Source organism: Dermochelys coriacea, chromosome 4 (assembly GCF_009764565.3).
Source record: "Dermochelys coriacea isolate rDerCor1 chromosome 4, rDerCor1.pri.v4, whole genome shotgun sequence".
NCBI lineage: Eukaryota > Metazoa > Chordata > Testudines > Dermochelyidae > Dermochelys > Dermochelys coriacea.
The window spans coordinates 92,642,089-92,665,662 of NC_050071.1; the positions used below are offsets into that span (position 1 = coordinate 92,642,089).

The window sequence follows — 23,574 nt, forward strand, 5'->3', positions numbered from 1 at the left end:
CATGTTTACTGCACTCCTCACTGTGGTATCTGAGCACTTGGACCTGTTGGGAGGAGGAGAGCCTGTCTTGTGGGGAAGGAAAATGGATAGGATTGGGGGAATGACCTGACATCCCTGATGTCTCTCTGGAGACTGCGACATGGGGTTATCTCTCGGGAAATTTTGATTTCCTCCAGCCGGAAATAAGAAGTGCAGAACTTCTACCCAAACATTTCACAGGTTTCAGAGTAGCAGCCGTGTTAGTCTGTATTCGCAAAAAGAAAAGGAGTACTCACTGAGCTGTAGCTCACGAAAGCTTATGCTCTAATAAATTTGTTAGTCTCTAAGGTGCCACAAGTACTCCTTTTCTTTTTCCAAACATTTCAGAATCTCACAAATTTCAGTTGAGGTTTAAAGAATGGATGAAAGCTGACTAGTGTTCGTACCATATCTAAATAAGTTTGCCCATCACTAAAAATAACTACCTTTATGTTAGATGTAGCTAAATGCAATTATTTTTAGCTTCACTTCCCCATAAATTATTTCCTTTCAGGAATGCTATCAAGCAGAAACAATCACCTATAAAACCAGCTGCCTGCTAATGAATTCAACCAATCAGCCCTCACCCTAACCTCTGAAAACTTGTCTCCACCTTGAGTTGAGTTGCATGAGTAAAATCATTCTCTCCTTATTCAATACTAACCCCTTGTAGTGTTAAGCAGCTAACTGCAATATGCAGGAGAGCCATTCCCTGTATTTGAATTGGGAACAGAATACTATCCTGATCAAAGGCTTTCTGAAAGTCCAAGTACATTATATCCCCTGGATCATCCTTGTCCATGTTTGTTGACCCCCTCAAAAAATGCCTATAATTTGGTGAGGCATGATTTCCCTTTACAAAAGCCTCTTCCCCAATATATTGTGTTCATCTGTGTGTCTGATAATTCTTTTCTTTGCTATTGTTTCAGTCAGTTTGCCTGGTTCTGAAGTTTGGCTTACTGGCCTGTAATTGCCTCTCTACCCTTTTTAAAAAAATCATCATTACATTAGCTATCCTCCAGTCATCTATTACAGAGGTGATTTAAGCAATAGGTTACATACCATAGTTAGAAGTTCTGCAGTTTTATTTCTGAGTTCCTTCAGAGCTCTTGGGTGAATACCATCTGGTCCTGGTTACTTATTACTGTTAAATTTATCAATTTGTTCCAAAACCTCCTCTAATGACACCTCAATCTCGGACAGTTCCTCAGATTTGTCACCTAAAAAGAATGGCTCAGGTGTGGGAATCTCCCTCACATCCTCTGCAGTGAAGGCCATGGGATGCAAAAATATTTTAATTAGAAAAAGCAGAAAGTTTTATAAATCAAAATGGGGTTTAGAACCTGCTGGTAACTCCTTCCAACACCATTCTACCCAAACTTTTCCTGTCCTCTCCTAGCTGCCTGGCCATCTGCCTTTTTCACTTCACTCCCCAACCCAGGCTCTTACTTTCCCCCCTATTTAGCCACTGAAGGCAGCCTGGGAGTTTCCTGTGGGCCCATTTCATAGGCATCAACTTTTTCCTTTGCTGGAGAGTGCTCAACCCCCGCTCCGCTCCCCAGCCCGACCCCCACTCCACCCTTTCTCCCAAGCCCTCACCTCCTCCCCACCTCTTTTGGGCCCCCTCCCCCAAGCGAGCCCCATCCCCGCTCCTTCCCCTCCCTCCCAGCACCTCCTGCATGCTGAGGAACAACTGATCGCAGCAGCCAGGAGGCGCTAAAGGAGGGGGCGCAGTTGATTGGTGGGGCCCACCAGCGGATGGGAAGTGCTGAAGGTGAGGGAGGAGCTGGCTGCCAGTGAGTGCTAAGCACCCGCTAATTTTTTTCCGTGGGTGCTCCAGCTCTGGAGCACCCCAGGAGACTGCACCTATTGCCCATTTCCCTATTTGGGACGACAGAGCTAGGGAGAACAGTAGAGCTTCTCTTTGCAGCTAGATGAAAAGAGTTGAGGAGTAGCTTGAGGATCTGCTCCCCAGTGTGCAGACAAGGGCCAGAATGTTTCTTTAAAGGAGGATAGGGAACAGGACTTTGGAATATAGAGACAGGCAGATTTCCTTCCTGATCCCTGGTCAGCTGGAAACTAGGGTAGTGTCTGGGGAAAACATTCTGCCCTGATGGGTAACTCCCTGGGAAATATGGGCATTTACCTGTTTCAGGCTGCCATAGATGGGGGAAGGGGAAGGAAATAAAATTTCCTTTTAGAGTTGATGTCCTGGGTATAAAAATGATGTAATAAAGCACTCCCAATGGAGTTAGATTATTGAGTTGAGTGCACGTGAGAAATCCAGAGGTATAAAACAAATGCAGTTTATTCCAAGCTATTCTATAGCTGCTAAAATACAGGATGGGTTCTTGTTACCACACAGGGTATGCAGGGGGTTTGTAGCCATCTGTATTCTGTCACGCCAAAGTAACCATGGGTCCAAATCAGTGGGCGTTGGGTAAGGGCATCAAGTGATACTGTCAAAACAGCAAGTCTACCAAGTAAAGAAAATCATCATTTGATCAGATGGCTTTAAATATGGTCATGTTACTAAAGAGGTTACCTGTTTGGTAAAAGTATTTTAGGGCTATCAACCAAACTACAGAGTAACGCAATTTATATTACATAATTATTAATACCATTATACGGTGCAATTTAGTGCATGAATGTTGATGGCATTTATTATGCAATTAGGTGGAGCACATGTTTAGGAAGCAGTTCAGGAGCTAATCATGATTGCTCACGTGATCTGGCTTGAACCATATGATGGACTTCCTCTGTATAGATAGAACATGCATTTATGAAGCAGTTAGCCTCTGTCAGTTGATTTTGCCACAACTCGTCCTTGTACTTGTAATCGTAGCTTGTGGTTTACTCATGGAACTGTCTGTCAAACATTGATTTTATTGAACTGTATAAGAAATAGGAACTTTGAATTATTTCTTATACCAGTGGTGGAATATTTTCAAATTATTGACCATTTGAACTGTACAAGTAACAAAACTAAGTCTCATCAGAAGTACTACATATTGTCAAGGTAAGTCCATTTATATTTATATTCATCATAGTATGAGTAACAGCATAGTAAAAGATGAACTGTAACTTTTATTTATTGTATTTCTCTTCGTTCTGTATCCCCCCCTTTCCTCCTTTTCCCCTCCTTCACCCCACATATCTTGTTCAGTTGCTCCTAATATTCTTAAATAATTTATTTTGGGGCTGAAATTTTCCATCCAGGGTCTCAGAGCTTTAATTTTGTATTTGTGAAAATGTCAGTAAAATTAGTTCAGGCATTTTGAGAAGGGTGTGTGCTCGCATGAGAAAGAGAATGTTTCTGTATGTTCTGATCAGAAATTTTGTGTACAAACCTCAACAAACCAATTTCTCCAACTTTGTTTTTATTTTGTACATTTCAATGAGATCCACAAAATAAGCCATGTTTCAAGGAAATTGGTTCAGTGCTATTTGAGTTACTTGCAGGCACAGTATGGATTTTGTCAGGTTTCATAGCTTGATCTAAAGCTTAAAAACTTGCAGATATTAACTTGCAGTACTGTGCTATTAGGGTTTTTTTGCTCAGCCTAAAGTGGCTTCAATCACTAGGGGCACTCTGGAGATCCATGTTTACTGATATTCATGTTTGATTCCCGATGTGGAACAAAACCCAAAATTTTAAAATTCTCCAAGAAAAGGAATGGAGCTCTGGCTCTGCCTGGTTGATTGCCCTTGAGCCACGGCCCCTGGAAGCCCTGGGATCCCTAACTTTGAGGCAATCCAACAGGCAGAGAGCCAAGGAGCCTGGCAGGCAAGTTGCCAGAAAACCAGGCAGGTTTCTGATAGATCCCGGCAGTCAGGGTTTTATTGGATTCCTGCCAGGGTCACATCAGAACTTTGTCAAAATTGAAAAATCTCTACTAAATGTTTTGATTTTGATGAATGGGCAAAACTGACAACAAAAATTTCTTGGAATTTTGCTGACCTGCCCTAGTATGCATAGTAGGAATTGTGCTTTAAAGATCTGAATGAAAGAATATTTTATTGGTCTGAACCTCAGGGTTGAAATATTTTGTTGCCCTGGGAGCAAAGGGTCAGATCTAGGGAGGGTTGACTCAGCCCCTCAGCCTGTAGGTGGATAAATTGAATTCTATGCAATTTACTATGTGAATTTTCCAATCAAGACCTTAAAAATGAAAGCACTCCTCTGCTCCTTGTGGATATTAGAGTGTGTGGTGCATATTGTAAGAGCAGGGGTCAATGTACGATGTTTTTCTACCATGGTTGTATAGCATCCCAAATGCCAGTTGGCTGCTTCCATCCACACCTGAGTTACTGAGGTTGGGTGGCTGAATATGCAAAGTATGTCAATATGAAAGGTGGTGTTTAAATGCAAAGGAACATTACAGGATATGGTACTGTGAAATGCTGAATTAGGATGGCCACTCACAGGAAACTGCTTAGTTTCATAATAAATGTTGTTTAATTAGAGCAATATTAGAATCAATTTAACTAGTGCCAGACAGTTATTCTGCTATTCAACCAGATGTCCACTAAGGGTAAAATTCTTAGTTGTAGTGTTTTTATACATAAGTTGCAAAATAACAGTTATGGGGTATGTTTTCCTGTGTACTTTATTAACTGACCCTCTTTGGACTGACAGTGAGGTTTGAACCCTGGAATTACAGTGCAAAATGCATGAGTCACTACAATTTTAGCTAAATGAGTAACTCTGCATTAGCTGGCAGCTGTAACAAACTTGCAGCCTCTTCTGGGGACCAGCCACTAGGTAGGGACAAAGATCCACATTCCCCTAGTGTTGGTTATACTTGTTTAGTCAAGGGCAGCTGGGTTCAGGAGTCATGAAACCAACTGAATCTGAATTATAGAATTTACAAACTCGACTAGCAATTATTACCCCCTTTACTCCTTCTTTTAATAGAACAAACATACAAAATACCCTACAAAAAATAAAGGAAATTTCCATTTCAGTGCAATCTAAAAAACCAGCTCAGTATTAAGACTATCTGCAATGACTAACATCAGCAAGCTGATGTTTTCATTCAGCATTTTAGAACCATTCTCAGTTACCATGGCTCTTTCAACTTTAAATATTAATGTGGTATAAAGTTGTATAAAGCTTTAAAAACAGAATAAGAAAAAAAAACCTTCTTCTGCAAAGCTTTCCAACATTAATCTCCTGGATGATACTTCCTATCTTCATCTGCTGTCTATATCATTTCCCTGAGTATCATCTCAGTGTGTCTGATATGTTATTCCTGTTTATTTACATATTATTTTTCTCTGTTATTTATTATTTATCTCAGCAAAGTTGGGGCTCAGTTGTGCTAGGCGCTGTACAGACATACTAAAGGACAATCAATGACAAAAGAGCTAATGGGGATCAGGTGGGTTTGAGAGCCTGAGCTGCAACTTCTACACAGCTATATTTAGCGTGCTAGCTCGAGTTCTGCTAGCGCAAATCTGTCTACTTAGGCTAGATGGCTCTCTCCCAGCTGGAATATAGATGTGCCCTCTACAAGCTTAGTCCCGCAAACACACTCTCATGCAACTAGTCCCATTAACTAGTTATGGGAATAAGGTTTATATAATCAGGCCATTAGGGGCCAAGGCCTACTCCCATGTTGAAGACAATGGCAAAATTCCCAGGGGGGGAATTCTAGCCCCATTGAAGTGAACAGGAGTTTCCCTATTAACTTCAATGGGGCCAGGATTGCATCCTCATTATCTTCAGTGATGGAAGATCTATAAAGTCCTTGAGGAAGAAATCTTGGGCCTGATTATAATCTCACAAATGAGATCAGAACGAAGCCTGCTGTCTTTTAGCATGGTTGTGAAGCACCATCAATATATACAGTGCTTCTTAGTCATGTATTGTTTATTCATTGCAATTAGTGAAAAAATCACCCAATATTTGAGTCATTGTTTCAGAGTAATTTCAAATATTTTTTTTTTAAACTTTTTGGTTAATTTTCACACATATTTAAAGAGAAAATCAGTGACACTAGCTTAACAACATGCCAGTAAAAAAGACATGAAGTAAATTATGGAGGTTGACCACACAGTACTATAAATGCAAATTATTGTAAATATCACAGACTAATTCCTCCCTTTCCTGGAGTATTTTAAACAAATATTTTCTATACCTGAAATAAAAAATAAGTGATAATATAATTGTTTGTGATTGTGATTGTGATTGTTTTATCGCATGAGCAGACCCAGTGATTTAACAGGCCTGCTTGTGTATATAGGGTGATCACTGTTAAGCCATACGAGTTTAACTTAGTGTTCTGATTTTTTGCACAGTAGCAAGTACTTTTGACATTCAGGTATAATAGCCATACACTTATTAATAATTGTAAACCAGATGAAGGAAAAGTGTACTACATAACCTTGGGAAATACATTTGATGGGCCCAGTGGAATCTAGGGATGTGTGGGGTGTAAATTAGGACAGATTTTGTCTCACTTTCTCTCTTTGTTTTAACTATTTCCATAGTACCCATACCATTGTCTAATATAGCCAGAGATCAAGTCATTCCAGTCAGCACAATACTGTGTACTGAATCTGCTTACAAAGGATATGCTAAAGAAATACAGCCATTAGCATTTCCCCTATATTTGACATAGGCCGTGTAATTTCCATGGCATACCAGTGCCTACTGTCTCTACCACAAGAGTCTGCCAGTGTATCTTAACACCTTGCCACTTTAGAAGGCTGTGTCAACTAGACTTGTTTGCAGTGGGTTTTGTTGATCTTTCTTACTACACCAGGATGTGGCCTTAGGGAAGCAATATCTCTCTTTCTCTGTTGTCATGTGAAAATAATCTCAGTCACTTAGAAATATAATACCATTTCCAGCTGAATCTAATATGAACTGGACAACCCTTTTGCATGGAAGAGAAAGGGAGCATGTTCTGGGGATTAGAGTATTAAATTGGGAGTCTGGAGTGCTGAATACTGTTCCTTGCTCTAACACTTAACTTGCTGTGTGCCTTTCAAATAAGAGTGCTGGGAAAGTCATAGTGTAAGGCAGGGAGCCTTAAAACTCCCAGTCACAAGAGAATGGGACAAGGGTCCCTGCCCAGAGACAGGTGATAGCTGGAGACCTGAGGTGGACCACAGGGTGGTAGAACATACAGATACAGTTATCCTGAAACTGAGACAGTCAGCATTTCTGAAAATAGAGCCAATTTATTAAGGGGCCTGAATATGAATTTGCGTGCCAAACTTTAGGCACCCAAGTTTGAAAATTTTCCTCTCCACACTCCCTTGACCCTTGGATGTTGCTTAGGTAAACATCATGTATTCAGTTCTTTAAATCTTTCCTCATAGTCAATCCCTCCAGCGCCTAAATTCCTACAAATATATCTAATCTTTTTGGTAATTCAGTGTTCAGAATTAAGGCCCCTATTCAGCACAGCACTTAAGTGCATTGATTTCAGTGGGACTTAAGAGCATGCCCAAGGGTTGATCTGAATTTGGGCCTATATGCAGTAGGCCATGGGAAGTCTCACCGAAGTCTTAGGCTGTTACCTCCGTGCTTTGTGATATGATACCTCAAAATATGGAACCCAAAACAGCGTTGACTCTTTTGGAGGGATGATTGATGGTGGGATAGAGGAGTTTAAGAAAAAACATAAATGCAACTTTTAATTTTGTGTTTTCATTTTTAATCAGTCCTGCTGCAGCTAGCTAGTGCAGCATTTATGGTAGGCAAAATGTACTCTTGTGTAGAGAGCGAATATCTGTAAAATCTTCATATAATTGGAGAAGTAAAAGATTGAGTTTCATGTTTGTTGATTTTGGATAATAAACAAGACCCCAATGATGCTTGGCTGTAACATATTTATACATTTATTTCTCTGTAGTATATAGTGTTATACTTCCCTTTGGACCAATATATGTTTTGCATTTTTGTAAAAGTAAATGTATAGTTTGTGAAAGGGGCTGGACTGGCAGCCCTGAAGACTGAAATCATCTGGTTTATTTACAGAACAGGTGTGGGTAGCAGTATGCAGCCCTTCCGCAAACCACTCTAGTAATGTGCCTAAGACAACTATGGCTTCATCTTTAGGGGTTGGAGGGTAGTTAATTCTTCACATTCAATCTCTGTTGTCTCTGGAAATGCATCCGATGAAGTGAGCTGTAGCTCACGAAAGCTTATGCTCTAATAAATTTGTTAGTCTCTAAGGTGCCACAAGTACTCCTTTTCTTTTTGTTGTCTCTGGGACTGTCAATAGGGTGTCCAGATTTGGTGATGACACGTTTTCACTAGAAACTGGATTGAGACTAATAGCTATTAAATAAAAATATAAAGGACCTATTCTCATCTCATGCTGGTGTAGATCAGAAGAAATTCTTTTGAAGACCGTGGAAGTACACACCGTAAATCCAGTGAAGGCGGATCATAATTAATCCCTACCAATATTTTCTACCCCAAAGATCCATCCTTCATATCTCTATAAGGAGATAGTCTTGCTTACTAGTTGTATGAAAGATATGTTTTATGCCTATTGTTCTTTTCTTCTACAGCCGAGGCAATGTTTAGAAGAAGGGTCATAAAAGTTTATTAATGCAGAAAAGTGCAGCATATGATATGGATGAGTGTAGTGCTAATTCAGAACATAACTATTTTCCTTTACATCTAGTTTACAAGTGGCTTCCCATTCCGTGTTGGACTGGTGGCAGGGGAGGTAACCATTATTCTTAATGATATTTCTACATGCAGTGTCACGCTGCTCTGCCTTCATATGGGGCTGCTTTGTCACTGTCAAGTTTTACTGTAGGGAAAAAATAATCAGCTGACTTGCCTGCTTTAAACTCAGGGATCATGGAGAAGTTAAAGTTCTCAGACTCTGATTTTATGGTGGGTTTTTTTTAATGTTTTTAAGCCTTAAGTTCTTGCAACCTTCTCCCCTCTTCTCCCTATTTACCCCCCCCCCACCCCCGCCGGAATACCTTTTTCAGAGAGGGGATGGTAAAGGACAGCAAGAAAAAAACTTCAGTTATAGGGTTAACTCATTTTCTTATTTTCCTGCCCTAATGGTGCATTCTTTCTGTAAAAATCACTAAAGCATTTTCTTACAAGGCACAGCACATCCAGATAAATCATAAATGATGTTTAAAAACAGCCACCCCAAAATGTAATTCTTTGGCTTTTTCCTACAGGTTTGCTGTCTCGCAGAACTTGCTGATATTCTTCCAAATAGAGAGCAGTTTTTATTTGCTCTGTTTTGCATCACATCAGATCTTATCATGAGTCAAAAAGATTTGTCAGAAGAAGCGGAGGAGAGCCCTCAACCCTTATGTATCACCTGTGGCCAACCACATTTACCAGAAGAGAACCACCTGTACAGCTACACAGAAGAAGTGGATGATGATCTAATATGCCACATCTGCCTGCAAGCTTTGATCCAGCCACTGGACACTCCTTGTGGTCACACCTACTGCACAGTCTGCCTTACAAACTTCCTAGTGGAAAAAGACTTCTGCCCTGTGGATCGCAAAATTTTGATTCTACAGTCTTGCAGAAAGTCCAACATACTAGTAAATAAACTCCTGGATAAGTTAATGGTTAGCTGCCCTTTCACAGAACGCTGCTCAGAGGTTTTGCAACGTTGTGACCTTGAACAGCATTTCCAAACTGGGTAAGTCCCACCCCCAACCTTTTTTGCTTGCTTATTTGTTTGTCTGAGAAGGGACTGAAAGCATCAGTAATCTGAAAGGAGTCCAGCACACTCTGCTTATAACGGACAGTTAATTTAAACACAGATTTCTCAAATTCAGCCCTGATATAAGCTCATTGTATTCAAAGGAGTTAAGTTAGGGCTAAATTTGGCCCATTCATTTGAGTATATTCTTATTCTCCTCTCTACAACCAAAAAAGTCAAATACATCAATTTCTTTTGGGCAGTATCCTGGGGTTGATCATGGAGGATATCTCCATGGTAAGTTATACAGTAAAAGTGTGTATTTAATCATCCAAAATGATCTTTGAGTTATTGGGAGTAGGGATATCTTGAATATTTTGTAGTTGCTATAAGGGAGTATAAATTGCTTTCTCTTTCTTTAAAAGTTACCTATATATGAAACTGAGAAGAAAACATATCAGCTAAAATGTTCAAAAGCATTTCAGGCCCAATTTCAGAAATGACTTAAGCATTTTAGAAGCCTAAATCCCATTGAAAGTCAGTGGCACTTAGGTACTTAAGTCACTTTTGAAAATGATACTTAAGTTACTAAATTATGTAGGTGCTTTTGAGCCCTTTACCTGTGACCTTCAATGATGCTATCCTGCTCTACACCACCCAAGGATCTGGCCAACTTTGTTTTGTCAAAACTGAAAGGCATTTTAAAATATGGGCCCCCAACATGCATGTGCTTGTTCCTTCGTGTTTCTGCAACCATAATTTGTGGCTGCATATTGGTCACATGTACTTCTGAAATTAGATTTCATTGCTCACTCTGATGGTATCTTAAACCTCATGATTTAATCACCTCCTTTTTTTAATTTCCTGGTTCTGATTGTTTTTTTTTTTTGATCAGCTGTGGTGTGTTCTATCTTGTTTTTAGCTTTTTTTCAAAGGGGATGGTTAGCAATGTCACTTAAAGTTTTAACCTTTGGCCAATACTTTTTTCATGCCTCAGATGAGCATATTAATAGTGATAGCAGTGAACTAACCATAGTACTCTGGCTGTATAATAACTGGCTCAACAGCATGTGCCTACTTCCTTTCTCCTGCCCACCTGACCAAGCAGACAACTTCCACAGATGCTCCCCGAGGTTCCAGCTCAGCAGATCTGGAGAGAGTGGACCTGTGGGGAGACAGTATTGGCCAATCTAGTGCTATCTTTTCCTGACTCCTGAAACCTGTTGGCCAACCCAGTACAACTTAATGCTGAACAAGTCATTTAACTGGTTCCCCCTCTGCATGTGGAACCCACTCTGTTTCCTGAGGATGATTCTATGGGCTGAGTTACAATAAAGCCAGGAGCTAGATAAAAGATAGGAGGAAATGCAGAGAGAGCAGAGCCTCTTTGTGGATGGTACTTGGGTAATCTACAGTTTTTGAGGGACAAATCCAGTGCACTTTCCATTAGGTCATGAGGCAACCCACACAAACACACCCCTCCCCAAAGGAAGAGTTAAGAGGAAACTTCATGAGTACGAGCTGGCTGTTTCCTTGCCCCTACATGAGAATGACCTACCTATGGGACTTTCAAACCCTATATTTGTAGATATCCGGAAGCGTATTAATTGTTCAGGTACAACCATTTGGTAATTATCACAACCACTCTTTGTTGCTTGTGACTACTTTACTGTAGCCCAGTGAGGTGCAGAAACCCCACTTGCAGTCTGAACTACAGTTCATAATAGTACAGGAGACGAGAAGGGCTGCGTGTGCTTCAAACTAGGAATCTGTCTCGTCTAGGCACAACGCAGATTGAAATGACAGTATTCTGTTTAGCACTGGCAAATCAATACGGGGGGGAAAGGTGTATGATTCTGCTAATAAAGTAGTCTGATCCTTGTGGAGGGAGAAATTCAAACCCAGGCTGAAGTCTCCGCTAAATGTGACTGTTGTTCTCAGTGAATAAATCAAAGTGGATTCTATTAGAGTCATCAGTGTAGCCAGCTATTGCCACATTCTTTCATGAATCAGTCTCTGGCTTGTTCTTTTTCTCGGAGAGAAGGAGGGAGCTTTCATTTTAACACAGATGAGATCATTGATAGGACAAGGTGAGTTTCCTGCATATTTATGCTGGTGCTTAATAAGAGAACTTTAATTGCTTATGACTGGAATCGGCACAAACATGCATTAAGAACATTCTCATTTAAAATTAGTTATTTGTATTTTAAAAAGACAGAGAAGACATGTCCTGGGTTCATATTTAAATTACCTTTGCACAAAAACATCTAGCTGAATATTGAGGATTTAGATTGGTTATTGATTCTAGTTCAGTCAGTTAAGCTTCTTTGTGGTATTTGACTTTTAAAAAGGTGTGGTCATCCTACATTGCTTGCTTTGGAGCTGCGGCGGGGAGGGAGGTTCATTTGCCATGTTGAGACTATTACACCCTTCTCTGATGCAGTTTAGCTCATAACCCATCTGCTTCTGGCCAGTGATGTAAATGTACCAGCTGCTTCTGAAGAACCACTCTGAATACTGCAGGAGGCAGGTCTCTTTCCTGTGCATCAGTCTGCTCTGCAGCATAAGTCACTATCTCGCCAACCAGGCTGGGCTGTCCCTAAACCCCTCACATCTACCCATCTGAGAATCAGATCAAGTAATCCTCTTACAGGTCAATGATTTTTCAGCATAGCTTCGTTTAAGGGATTTAAATTTGATTCATAATGTGCTACCAATTGCGTTGAAATGGAAAGGCTCGTTTAGAAAGGGTTTGGCTGACAAGCTTGAAGTTCTGTGTCCCATCAGCAGGCAGAGAAAAAGTGGGAAGGAGGAAACATAGCAGCAGTGCCAGCCCTACCCTGAAAATGAAGGCTCTTCTGTTACTGGTCCTACCTTGGCTAAGTCCTGCAAACTACATAGACAATGTGGGCAATCTGCACTTCCTGTACTCAGAGCTGTGAGTACTCACAGTCGTGCTGTTGTTGTGGTCTCTGTGTGTGTCTATGTATTGTCTTTTTAATGGGAAAATTCTCGGGATGCAATACCTGTGTGTGTGCATGTGTGAACTACAAAGCATCTTGCCAAAACAATATGCTTAAAACAATGCCAAACACAGCCTGCATCTGATTGGAAGGACTAATAATAGCGATACTTCTCTAGCGCTTTCCACTTTTTGAAATATGGATGCAGCTGAGACAAGTTGAGCGAAGCAGGCTTTCTGTCTCCTTGTCAACTTTGTTTTTCTGGGCTGGTGTTTTTGATTGTTGGGTTTCTTGCCCCTTTGTGTCTCCTTTTCTGTCCATAAATAGACTCAAACAGAAGATGGGAGTAGAGCATGGGATCACAGATACACATCCTTTTGTAAATCACTCTGTGTGTGTGCGTGTGTGCACATGTGTTCTCTGTGTAAATCTGCACACCTTTGGTAAAACACCCCATCGCTGAGAACACTTTCCCATACATAGTTCACTTATGAGAGGAAAGAAATCCCCCATGTTTGTGTGTTTTGCCTATAGCAGAATGTTATTTTCTCTTTAATATTGCCTATTTTAAATGTAATGATCCACATTTACATCATCCAGTGCATTAAAAACATAACTGACTTTGCCAAAGCTTACAATAAATATTCTGTCACTTCATGCATGGTCAATAAATGATGCTAGTTTAATTAATGCTTAGATGCAATAGTAATAGGTGTTGTTTACATGCAGTTAAATATAGCAATGCATTATAAGAATATTAGCAAATATGGTCTGAAGTTAAATAGGTTTTATTAATTTCAACATGTTGCTTGAGATGAATGAATGAAGTGGCTTACTTTTGCTCAGGAATTATGAGGCAAGTACCCTTTGAAGGGGAATTGATAAAAACAATTTTAATCCACAGGGTGTGTTTGTGGTTGTATTGTCTCTGCTCTCATACCAAACTCCTAGCATTTGAGATAACAAAAAGTCCCCTTTTTGAAATTCTTGTTTGATGTGCATGACAGCTATTAATAATTCAATAATTCTTTATGGTGCTACTCAGGATTTCTATGTGCCATACAGTCTTTTTTAAATATTAAAAAAAATGTGGCTTAGAAGATCATAGCCAAAATGCTAAATTAAAATCAGGGTTGTGCTAAGAATGTTCATTAAAAAAATAAATCACTTAAGTAAAGCAAGCTATAGAAAATCAAGCAGAAACCAGAGCAGATGAACATTTATAATGGAAACAATGGCATCTGGGGCATGCAGTTTCCAGGAAAGCAAACTGATGAGATTAATCAGAGCTTGTGTGTACACACACACACACACACACGTACACACACACACACACACACACACGCTCTCTCTCTCTCTCCCTGTTGCTTTTTCTTGGGGAATTCTGATTCGTTGGCTTTACAGGGATAAAGGGCTGCTATATACAGTAGTTATTCATCTCCAATTTACATTAACCTTCCAGCCCACAAAAATGTTAGTCACCCTATTTAGCTGCTCTTGTAGAGACACACATTCGTTGCCAGTGGCTCTGGAATTGGACGTGCATCTCCAGTTATGAGTAATGGGAGATGCGCATCTGTTCCCCTAGCAATTGGACTGAAACACAACCCAGCCACAAAAGAGTAGTTTAAATCACTGAGGATAGGGTATGGATTGTGTGATTGGAGACTATTTCTTTAACATACAGGATCATTAGTTGGTATCTTCTCTCTTTGACATAATTCAAAAGGACATTGGACAGTTTGTGCTAGTTTTAGACTGGCTGCTGTAATTTTTCCTCTTTGTTTTTCTGTGTTGGCTACTGATGGATACTGCACAGTCAATGACATATTCTGTTAACATATGGGTTGGATTTGAGGTCCACTGTAACATCAGTAGTTGAAAGAGAGATATGCTGTTTTCAGTCCTGTTTAATCAGATTGCATGAATTTTTTAAGCCTGCTGGTTGCTTTTCGGGTTTCTTGGACACATTGTCCCGTGTGTGTTTCTGTATTCTTAAAGATTTGTCTGTTTGACAAATTCAGTATCAGTACTACAGACAATCTTGAGCTGTGTAGGCAAGTTCTTAACCCCCTGCCCTTTAGTGGGCTAGGCTGGGGGCAGGCAACATTTTTAATCCCTGACACAGGCCACAGAAAGTTAGTCCATCACTGCGTGCAACAGATCAACTTGTGGGTGTCACTGGAAATTAGATTGCAATAATGGAAATATTATTTACCACCACCTACTCTTTTGGCTGCAGCCCAATGTAAGTATTGAACTTGGTCAGAACTCACTTTATTGGCATGCACCAAAAAGGCATCATCTGAGGGGGCAGGACAGGACAGGAGTGGCTGCCAAGGGAGGAAATTGGTGCACTCTAAGCATGAGTTGGTATTGGTGTGAGGCTAGATGAAGGTCTTGTGAAGGTCCACATTGGACAAGAGCTAGAGATTGAAGCAGTCAGGAGACTCCCTCTTCCTTCCTGTCTCTTATTTTCTATATCACCTTTTACTACCATAATTTACTAGGTACTAAGCTGCAAGAAAGCCAGGAAAGGGGCATTGAAGGTAGAAATGCCAGGTTTTGTTCTACACAACAGCAGAATGGCTGATCTTTTGGGCGTGGAGATCATGATATAGCCCTGAGTCCCTTCTGGCCTCTAGAGAGACATGTTCTTGAGCTATGGAGAGGTATTGGCTCTCCTCTTTCAACAGAGTATAGGAGAAGCAAAGATGGGGAGAAGGCTATTGTAGAGCACAGAGCGGAGGAGCCTCAGACTTCTCCTTTTTGGGATAGTTGAGGGAGGGGATATTGGTGAGAGGAGTATCAAAGGGGCTTGGGGCCCTTCATCTGGGACCATGTAGGTGGGAAGATAATGGTGCATGTGTTGCAGGGGTGCATGTGTTGGGGGGAGGGGGTTTGTCTCTGAAGCCCAGGAGAAGCATCCTCTCTGGGATTTCCCTGGGGTAGAGTGCAGGATGTTGTCATTTTTAGCTCTCTACTTTTTTGCAGTTTGTTCAAATTAGGAAAAAATAATATTTGGTAGTTACAGGTAATCTCAGTGAGCAAATGTCAATCTCCCGTTGAAGTCACCACCACTGAAATCACTTCCCCAGGGAGGATGTCCCATCCCCTTAGGACACATAACACATATTGCTCTCATTTTCTTCTGGAATATTTGACAGATGTTTAATATTATTGGGATTTATTATTAAACCAGATTGCTTCATCCTGCAGAGAAGCCCTTGGAAGTTTCCCATGCCAAGTCTCCTTTCTGTTGTTCAGAGGAGGGGATCTTGTTCATCCCAGCAGTGTGGGTAAGGTGTTCAGACACACAAGCCCACACAACTCCTGACTTCCATGCTGGGGGAGCCATAGGAGATCCAGGCCAGCTGCATTGTTTTGAGGATCCACTCCCCCTCCTCTGCTTCCTGGCAAAGCAACTCCAATGGATAATGTTTTTGCACTTGGATAAAACATAGTAGCACTGTTTAAAAATAAATGGGTCCAAGAAGTTCTTCTGAGTGAGGATGGATTTCTTAGTAATTTGGAAACAAAACATGTGGACATCGATGTAAATAGTGTATTAACGTGAAGCCATTTTACAAGAGCATTCCTTAAGTAAAAGGCATGAACTACTTGTGGAGTCAATGTAAAGGCATCAAAAAATCTGGCCCTAACTAAACCTGCTCGAAATAAAAGGGGACAAGGGGAAGGATGCTGGTCCAATTGGTGGGAATTACTCTACTTTTATCTCTGAGGAACTGTTTTTAGCCATGCAAAGAATTAGTTTGTTGGTTTTAGCCTAACTTGACCATCTAGTTTGGCTGGTTTGGTAGTCTATGTGTTCAGCAGAGATCCAAGACTAGAATAACAGTTGTCAGGATTGAGTACTGTGTGGTAAAGTTTATACAGCATCTGGTTTTAGCCAATGCCATTAATTGACCAGCTTCAGAGCGCCATTTAATTTGAACCCAAATATTTTTTAAATCTATTGTTTTATAGCTGAAGTCATGTTTTTTTACCTGTGTCTTGTGTAGTGCTGAAAATTAATTTGCATTCCTTTTTGCATTTGCATTAGAAAGTCAAGAATAACCTCACCAAATTAACTGAATTGGGTTTCCCATTTCATTTTTTTAGGATAACTATTCTCTTAACATTTAAAACAACGCTGTGAGCTTTATGGGTTCTCCATTAAAATTAGTCCTCCAAAAGTTTCTTTCATCAAATTAAAAAACAAACACAGCTGTCTTCTAGTTTCCTTGGATACGTTTCATGTATCATAAGCATAGTTTGGATTAAGCTACTAGGAGAAGGAGGACTTTTTTACAAAATGAGAGATGATGGTTAAAAATCATTTCACAATTTAAAGGATTGGTTTCAAGGCAAATAAGCCCAAAGGCCCACGTTTTCAAAAAAGGTACTGTATTTGTGCATGCACAACTTGCCAATGCAATGGATTGGCTCTGATCCTACAAAACTTTACACATGTGAGCAACTTTGCACCTATGAGTAGCCCCACCATGAATGAACTTAATTCTGATCCTAAAGGTTTGCAGGCTCAAGGCCTAACTATTGCACTGGTTAATTTCTGCATTGTACATTTTCAGTGTAAGTATTTGTAGGATTGGTGCTTTGGGGCTTAGATCTACAGGATGCAAGTTCTTAGTTCTGGCTCCAATTCAGCACAGCACTTAACCATGCTTAACTTTAAGAACGTGAGTACCCGTTGCGTTGGGACTATTCACATGCTTAAATATAAGCACACATGTGCTTTACAGGATGGAGCTAAGATGCACAGGAGTAAGCCTGTAGTGCAGTACATATTGCATTCACTGTCACCTATGACAGAATTTATAAACACAAATCCCATTCGCACTTGAGTGCTAGTGCATCAAAAAATTGTGTATGCTACTGACTGTGGACACACAAATGGCCTGGTGGAGGAAAATTTGTCCCAGAATTAAGATTTCTAGTTTTTTAAGGAACAGAAATGTGATGCAGACCCAGGTTCAAAAGAAAATATCATTCTTGAGCAGAAACCATGAGAACCTTTACATTGAATTAGTAGCCCAAAACAAATTAAAATAGTCCTATTTCCAGTGTACTAGAATTGGATGGATCACAAGAAAAACAAAACTGAGGAGCAACAAAGAGGAAATAGCTAATTTTTGGACTGTGTTTGTTAGCTTCAGATGTACTCTACAGCCTTGCAAAAGGGGCTGTGCTGGAAAGCAGGTGCCAATGGTGTCTTTGGTAAAAAATCTCTCCAGTCTGTTTGGTTCTGTAGACTTCCTGTCTCTATCTTCTTTGGGCCTCCCCTGATCTGGATATTATCTTCTGGCTCTAAGCCCTCTACTTAGTATGAGCAGCAACTGCAGGATGGATGAGTAATAGGGGCTGGAAATTTTCAGCCTCCCTTTTTATTTCTCCCCAACCCCTTCACTAGAGCAGCACACCTTCCCATTAGTTATTCTTCCACCAAACTCCTGGGATCTCTTACAGTTTCCAGCAGCTGTTGTTGTCACTTCCCCCAGCTTGAGGGTGATGACCCCTACCTGGTGTCTGGCCCTACTCTGACTCTCCCTTTCATTCACCGCGGTGTGTCTTTCCAGTCCTGGTCTCTGCTTAGTATCTGTTCTGTCTCTTTAACTTGATTTACCCGCTCCTCCCTTGTGACTTACCCTTCCATCTCTATCAATGCCACTCTTCATTTGCTTTTCTTTTTTCTTGGACTTGCTCCTTTCCTCTCATCAGCAGCTCTCGCTGCTGAGAGTGGAGACCAACAGGGCAGATGCAAAAGTACAAAGAAGAGGCCAGACTGTGCAACCCTCACACATATTGGTAAGCATTTATTCACACAGGGAGGCCCATTGAAACCACTGGTGCTACCTGCATGAATAAAATGCTCACCAGCCCAAATAAATGTTCCAAAATCTGGTCCAAATTGTTCAAAAATGCTGTAACTTTATTTAATTGGATTTAAAAAGATTAACATATCAGAGCAATGAGTCACAACTGCTGCAGCCGTGCAGTTCTATGATTGCCTCCTCCCCTTCCCCATGCAATGGTACTAATACTGCTAAACATCTAACCTATGCAAGGCCCAAACAGGTGGGCAGAGCCATCCATGCTGCATCAGTGGGAAATCATAACAATCATACCACGGTGCTGTGAGAAAACTGCCATTTAGGATGCAAGCAGTGCTCTCCAAAATTGTACCTGGCTTAGACACCTGAGTTCCAGGCACCTGAGAAAGTCCTCAGAAAGGCAGACAGTGGATCCAGCTTCCAACAACATGTCTTGTTGTATAGTTGCCTTATCAAGAGTAAAGATATAACATTTGTGGGGTTGAGTGAGCAGACCCCAAACTCTCTGTTGCCAGCTTTAGAGATATTTGATGCTTTACTTAAAGCCCCAGCTCCTGGACTAAATTGATTATGGGAGAATCTCTCCTTTTTTTTTTTCTTTTTTAAAAGAAAATTTTAAAAGTAAATTTCTATTCTTCATGTTTGCAGGAAAAAATCTGAGAATGTGACCTCAGAATACCACTCAAAAAGCATAAGGAAAATGAAAAGAACCCTTATTTATTTATTTTTTAAATTATTTTTAAGCTAATGTCATGGGTGGAGGCACAGGGGTAACTCATGATTTTTGAACATTTGGGGTCAACAGTGCTGCACCACTAACTCTCCAGGACACATTGTTACAGACAATGCTGCAGGGTAGGAGGTAGAGGAGAAAGGAGCGGTTTCCACTTGACACTGCCTTTTATAGGCAGCAGCAAGCCAATCCCAGTGACTGACCAATGGCAGTCCTCCTACCAGAAAGGGAGTGCCCTCCGTTGGTGGATGGTGTGATGCCACCCAGTCATATGGCTGCTCGTCAGGCCCTCCCATGACAGTCCAACACTGGCTCATATTGTTGGTGCCACTTTCTGCATCCATACCCCTCTATGTCCTTTTAAACGTGTGACTGTACAATGCTTTGAAAATATAGAGCGCTATATAATGGCTAAATATTGTTAGTAACACAGGTAAGGGCCATTTTTAAAAAAACAATATATTGGGCTACATTTATTTCTAGAGTATATTGCTGTTAACTTCAGTGAGGTTTCACTAAGGACAACAACACTTATCTTTTATAGATTCCTGTAGATCTCTATCAGGGAATTTTGCATAGGAGGCAGGCTGTTGTATCTGGAATAGTTTAGAATAAAATGATCAAACCAGATTCTACCATCTGGTGCCTGTGTGAAACTCCCTTTTACCTCATTGGTAGCTGAAGACTGCCATCTGGAGGCAGAATCTGATCTGCGATGATGCTGTGTACGTTTTCTCTGACAGTTTCAGGAAAGGCTGATGTTAGGCTATGTAGTATACTAGTATATAAAGTAGTATACTCAGCACCTGTAGCACCCCCTTGTGTCAGGGTTGATGCTGCAAAGGCCCCTTGTCTCTGGTGCCTCCTGAAGGCTGCCTTTCACCAGGTCTTCCGGGTCTCTGCCCTCTGGCCGAGTCACATAAAGATCCAGTATGAAAATCCACAAAATATCCCAACATAAAAGAGCCTTCAGCTCTCCCCCCTCGCCCCCCCAGCGATTGGCAGATTCCGTGGCCTGACCTTTGGGATAAGTCTTCAGCCCCACCCTGGGCTCAATATTCCTTACATTGGGTCTGCACATCTCTTCCCCAGGGCTGGTAGAGGAACCCTGGCCCATTCTCTACTCTGGGTTCCAGTCCAAGGACCCTGTATTAAACAGCTAGGTCTACTGCTTCAGGTGTGCTTCTGTTCCCTGGGCTGCTTCCTATCCCAAGCCCTCTTGTGCAGATTCGCTAAAACTTGTGCTTAATACAACCTCCCTTTGGTTCTCAGCCTCCACCTTCCCCCTAGTTCCTCCCAGTTTCTTCTTTCTCTGCTGAACTCGCCCCCTTGGGTTGAGCTGCTCTCTGGGTTTCTCTTCCCAGGAGAGTCCAGTCTCCCCACTACTGAGTTCCCTTAGAATCATAGAATCATAGAATCATAGAATCATAGAATATCAGGGTTGGAAGGGACCCCAGAAGGTCATCTAGTCCAACCCCCTGCTCAAAGCAGGACCAAGTCCCAGTTAAATCATCCCAGCTAGGGCTTTGTCAAGCCTGACCTTAAAAACCTCTAAGGAAGGAGATTCTACCACCTCCCTAGGTAACGCATTCCAGTGTTTCACCACCCTCTTAGTGAAAAAGTTTTTCCTAATATCCAATCTAAACCTCCCCCATTGCAACTTGAGACCATTACTCCTCGTTCTGTCATCTGCTACCATTGAGAACAGTCTAGAGCCATCCTCTTTGAAACCCCCTTTCAGGTAGTTGAAAGCAGCTATCAAATCCCCCCTCATTCTTCTCTTCTGCAGACTAAACAATCCCAGCTCCCTCAGCCTCTCCTCATAAGTCATGTGCTCTAGACCCCTAATCATTTTCGTTGCCCTTCGTTGTACTCTTTCCAATTTATCCACATCCTTCCTGTAGTGTGGGGCCCAAAACTGGACACAGTACTCCAGATGAGGCCTCACCAGTGTCGAATAGAGGGGAACGATCACGTCCCTCGATCTGCTCGCTATGCCCCTACTTATACATCCCAAAATGCCATTGGCCTTCTTGGCAACAAGGGCACACTGCTGACTCATATCCTTAGCTTCCTTATAAGTTCCAGATACCTAATGATCCTTACCTAACTCGCCCTCAGCCTCACCCCATCCAGGTCAGGAGGCAATCTATCAGTCAAGGTGCACTAATTGGCTCTTAACCCCTGAGAAGCCCCCACCCAGACAACATCAATTAGGGTAAATATTTCTGTAGCCAAAAGTAAAACCTGCACTAGTTGCTAAAGTTAAACCACACAAAGCTGAAAAGGTAATGCCATAATTGCAGTTGGCACAAAGCTCTCTTTTCATGAATTAGTTATGCCTCAATTATGTTGGATTTTTGTGTAAATTGCCTGAAAAGGCTGCATTGCAGACCCCTCTTATATAACCTGTGCATAAACGAAACCTAGGTTCTGCCTATCAGAAGCTAGTTCCCAACAGGTGACCTGCTCTGGAAATGATGTGGGGGGAATAGAGAAAAAGATCGAGCATTGAAATGGGGCAGGAAATGAAGGGGAGAAGGTGCAGGCTGGGTATTGCCAAGCAAAAGAAACTGATTCATAATGAGGACTGCCCAGAAAAAAAAAGAAAAAGCTGAGTGGCCCAACTTGCCAAGCCCTAAAACTGGCCCTGTTCATTACCCTAGTCTTCCTTTCACTAATATGCATTGGTATGGTACATAGGCAGACCTAACTTGTGCAGTCTCGCTTTACTACAATTAACCCAGTTTATCACTGACCTGGGCAGCATGACAAAGATGAAATTTTAATCTTGAGATCTTTCTCTGATGAATCGGGCTGAATTCTGCTATCCTGCAATATCAGAGATCAACATTCTGTATCCCATATTTATGTGCTGAATATAAGGTAAATCGTACTAAATAAATATTTATGGTCCCCTATGGGTATGTCCCTCTTACAGTAGTGAAACAGAGTGGGGAGGGATGGACTTGTTGGGTGTCCAACACACACACACACACATGACCTTTTTGTAGGATCTGCCTCTAAGCTTGTAGTGCTGCAAAGCAGCTGGTTGTGTTTAGTGACCTTCTCCGTGAGTAGTTCTATGTTTCAGGGCTTAGAAGTGATTTTCAGCATCTTGACGTGTGACTGACTATCCAAACTGTTCCCCTTGAGCTACAGGCTGATTGTACGTGCAAAGACACCAACAGCACCAGATACAGAGGCAGAGACTTTATAGCAACACAAGTAGCAACATTAGGATAATAAAGTAGAAAGTATGTTTGGGGTTCATTAGGAATGATCTTTTGTAAATGAAGGCATAGTTTGGTCCCTTCTGCTGAATCAGCACTACAGTGGAAATATTCTGTATCACTAGGCTTGGCAGAATTCAGGGTTTTTTTTATAATTCCGATGGATAATATTGCTGTTTATTTTAAAGTATTTTAGATTTTTATCAATTTAAACATTAACAGTTCAGAGAAATTATGAGGCAGCCAACATCACGACACTATACAAAGTAAATATCCTTAAATCAGACTCTAATAAGTGTCCGAACAGCATTTTTCTTTCTTTACCTATCTGTACATTTCAATTGTTATCAATGGAAATATTTTTGTTTACAGTTTGTGTATGTCTGGTGAAATTGACACTTACTGATAAAAATCTAATCCTTCCAAGCCTACATATTAGTAAAAAAGTGTAATATGGTGATTCATGTATTTTAATCACAAAAGGATTTGAGTCCTGTAGCTGCATTTTGTTCTAGATGATAGATCAAAGAATATGAAATCAGTTTTTTGAATCACTGAGCCAAATTCATCTCTGCACCTCGGTGGAGTTATATCAAGGATGAATTTGGCTTTTCATAGAATTTGCTTTTTATAGAATGAAGTTGCTTTTCATAGAAATGTAGGGCTGGAAAGGACCTCAGTAGGTAATCTAGTCCAGCCCCCTGCTCTGCGACTGTGCCTAGAATGTACTGTTCGATTCATTGGCTATTTTGACAACTGATGCAAAATGTAGAATAAAACACATTCAGGAACATCCTGCTGGAATGTCTTGAGGTTAAAAACTACTACTATACAGAAGGAGCATCATTAAGATACCATAAACTCATCTGTTATAACCAATTATCCTGTGATAAAATGTATGGAATTCACTGTAGCTAAGTTAGATTTAAGGACCTTGTTATCCAAATATTTATTTTTCCTCTATGTTGCATATAGTTGGGTTTAGGGATTTTTTTGTAATATCTCAAACCTCACTGACAGATTATGTCCTGCCTTCCCCAAGATTGTAGGCAGTCAGGCACTTTAGTTATCATCAGGCAGACTATTGTCTTTATCCACTGTAGTCAGGAGGCATATGTTCTCTCC

At 40.9% G+C, this 23,574-nt stretch overlaps 1 protein-coding gene across 7 annotated transcripts in view; it reads left to right on the forward strand.

Moving 5' to 3' along the window:
* Positions 1-23,574, forward strand: part of LNX1 (ligand of numb-protein X 1) — a 126,054-nt gene that overhangs the window by 24,450 nt on the left and 78,030 nt on the right. For 4 of the 7 annotated variants that reach the window (XM_038398605.2, XM_043513809.1, XM_038398604.2 and 1 more), the window contains exon 2: positions 9,187-9,665. In XM_038398605.2, the coding sequence (XP_038254533.1) occupies positions 9,274-9,665 (392 nt within the window). In that variant the 5' untranslated portion in view covers positions 9,187-9,273. Of the gene's footprint in view, positions 1-9,186; positions 9,666-12,198; positions 12,607-23,574 lie in introns of those variants that run through there. The other 3 variants (XM_043513811.1, XM_038398612.2, XM_038398609.2) reach the window with 3 other exon arrangements.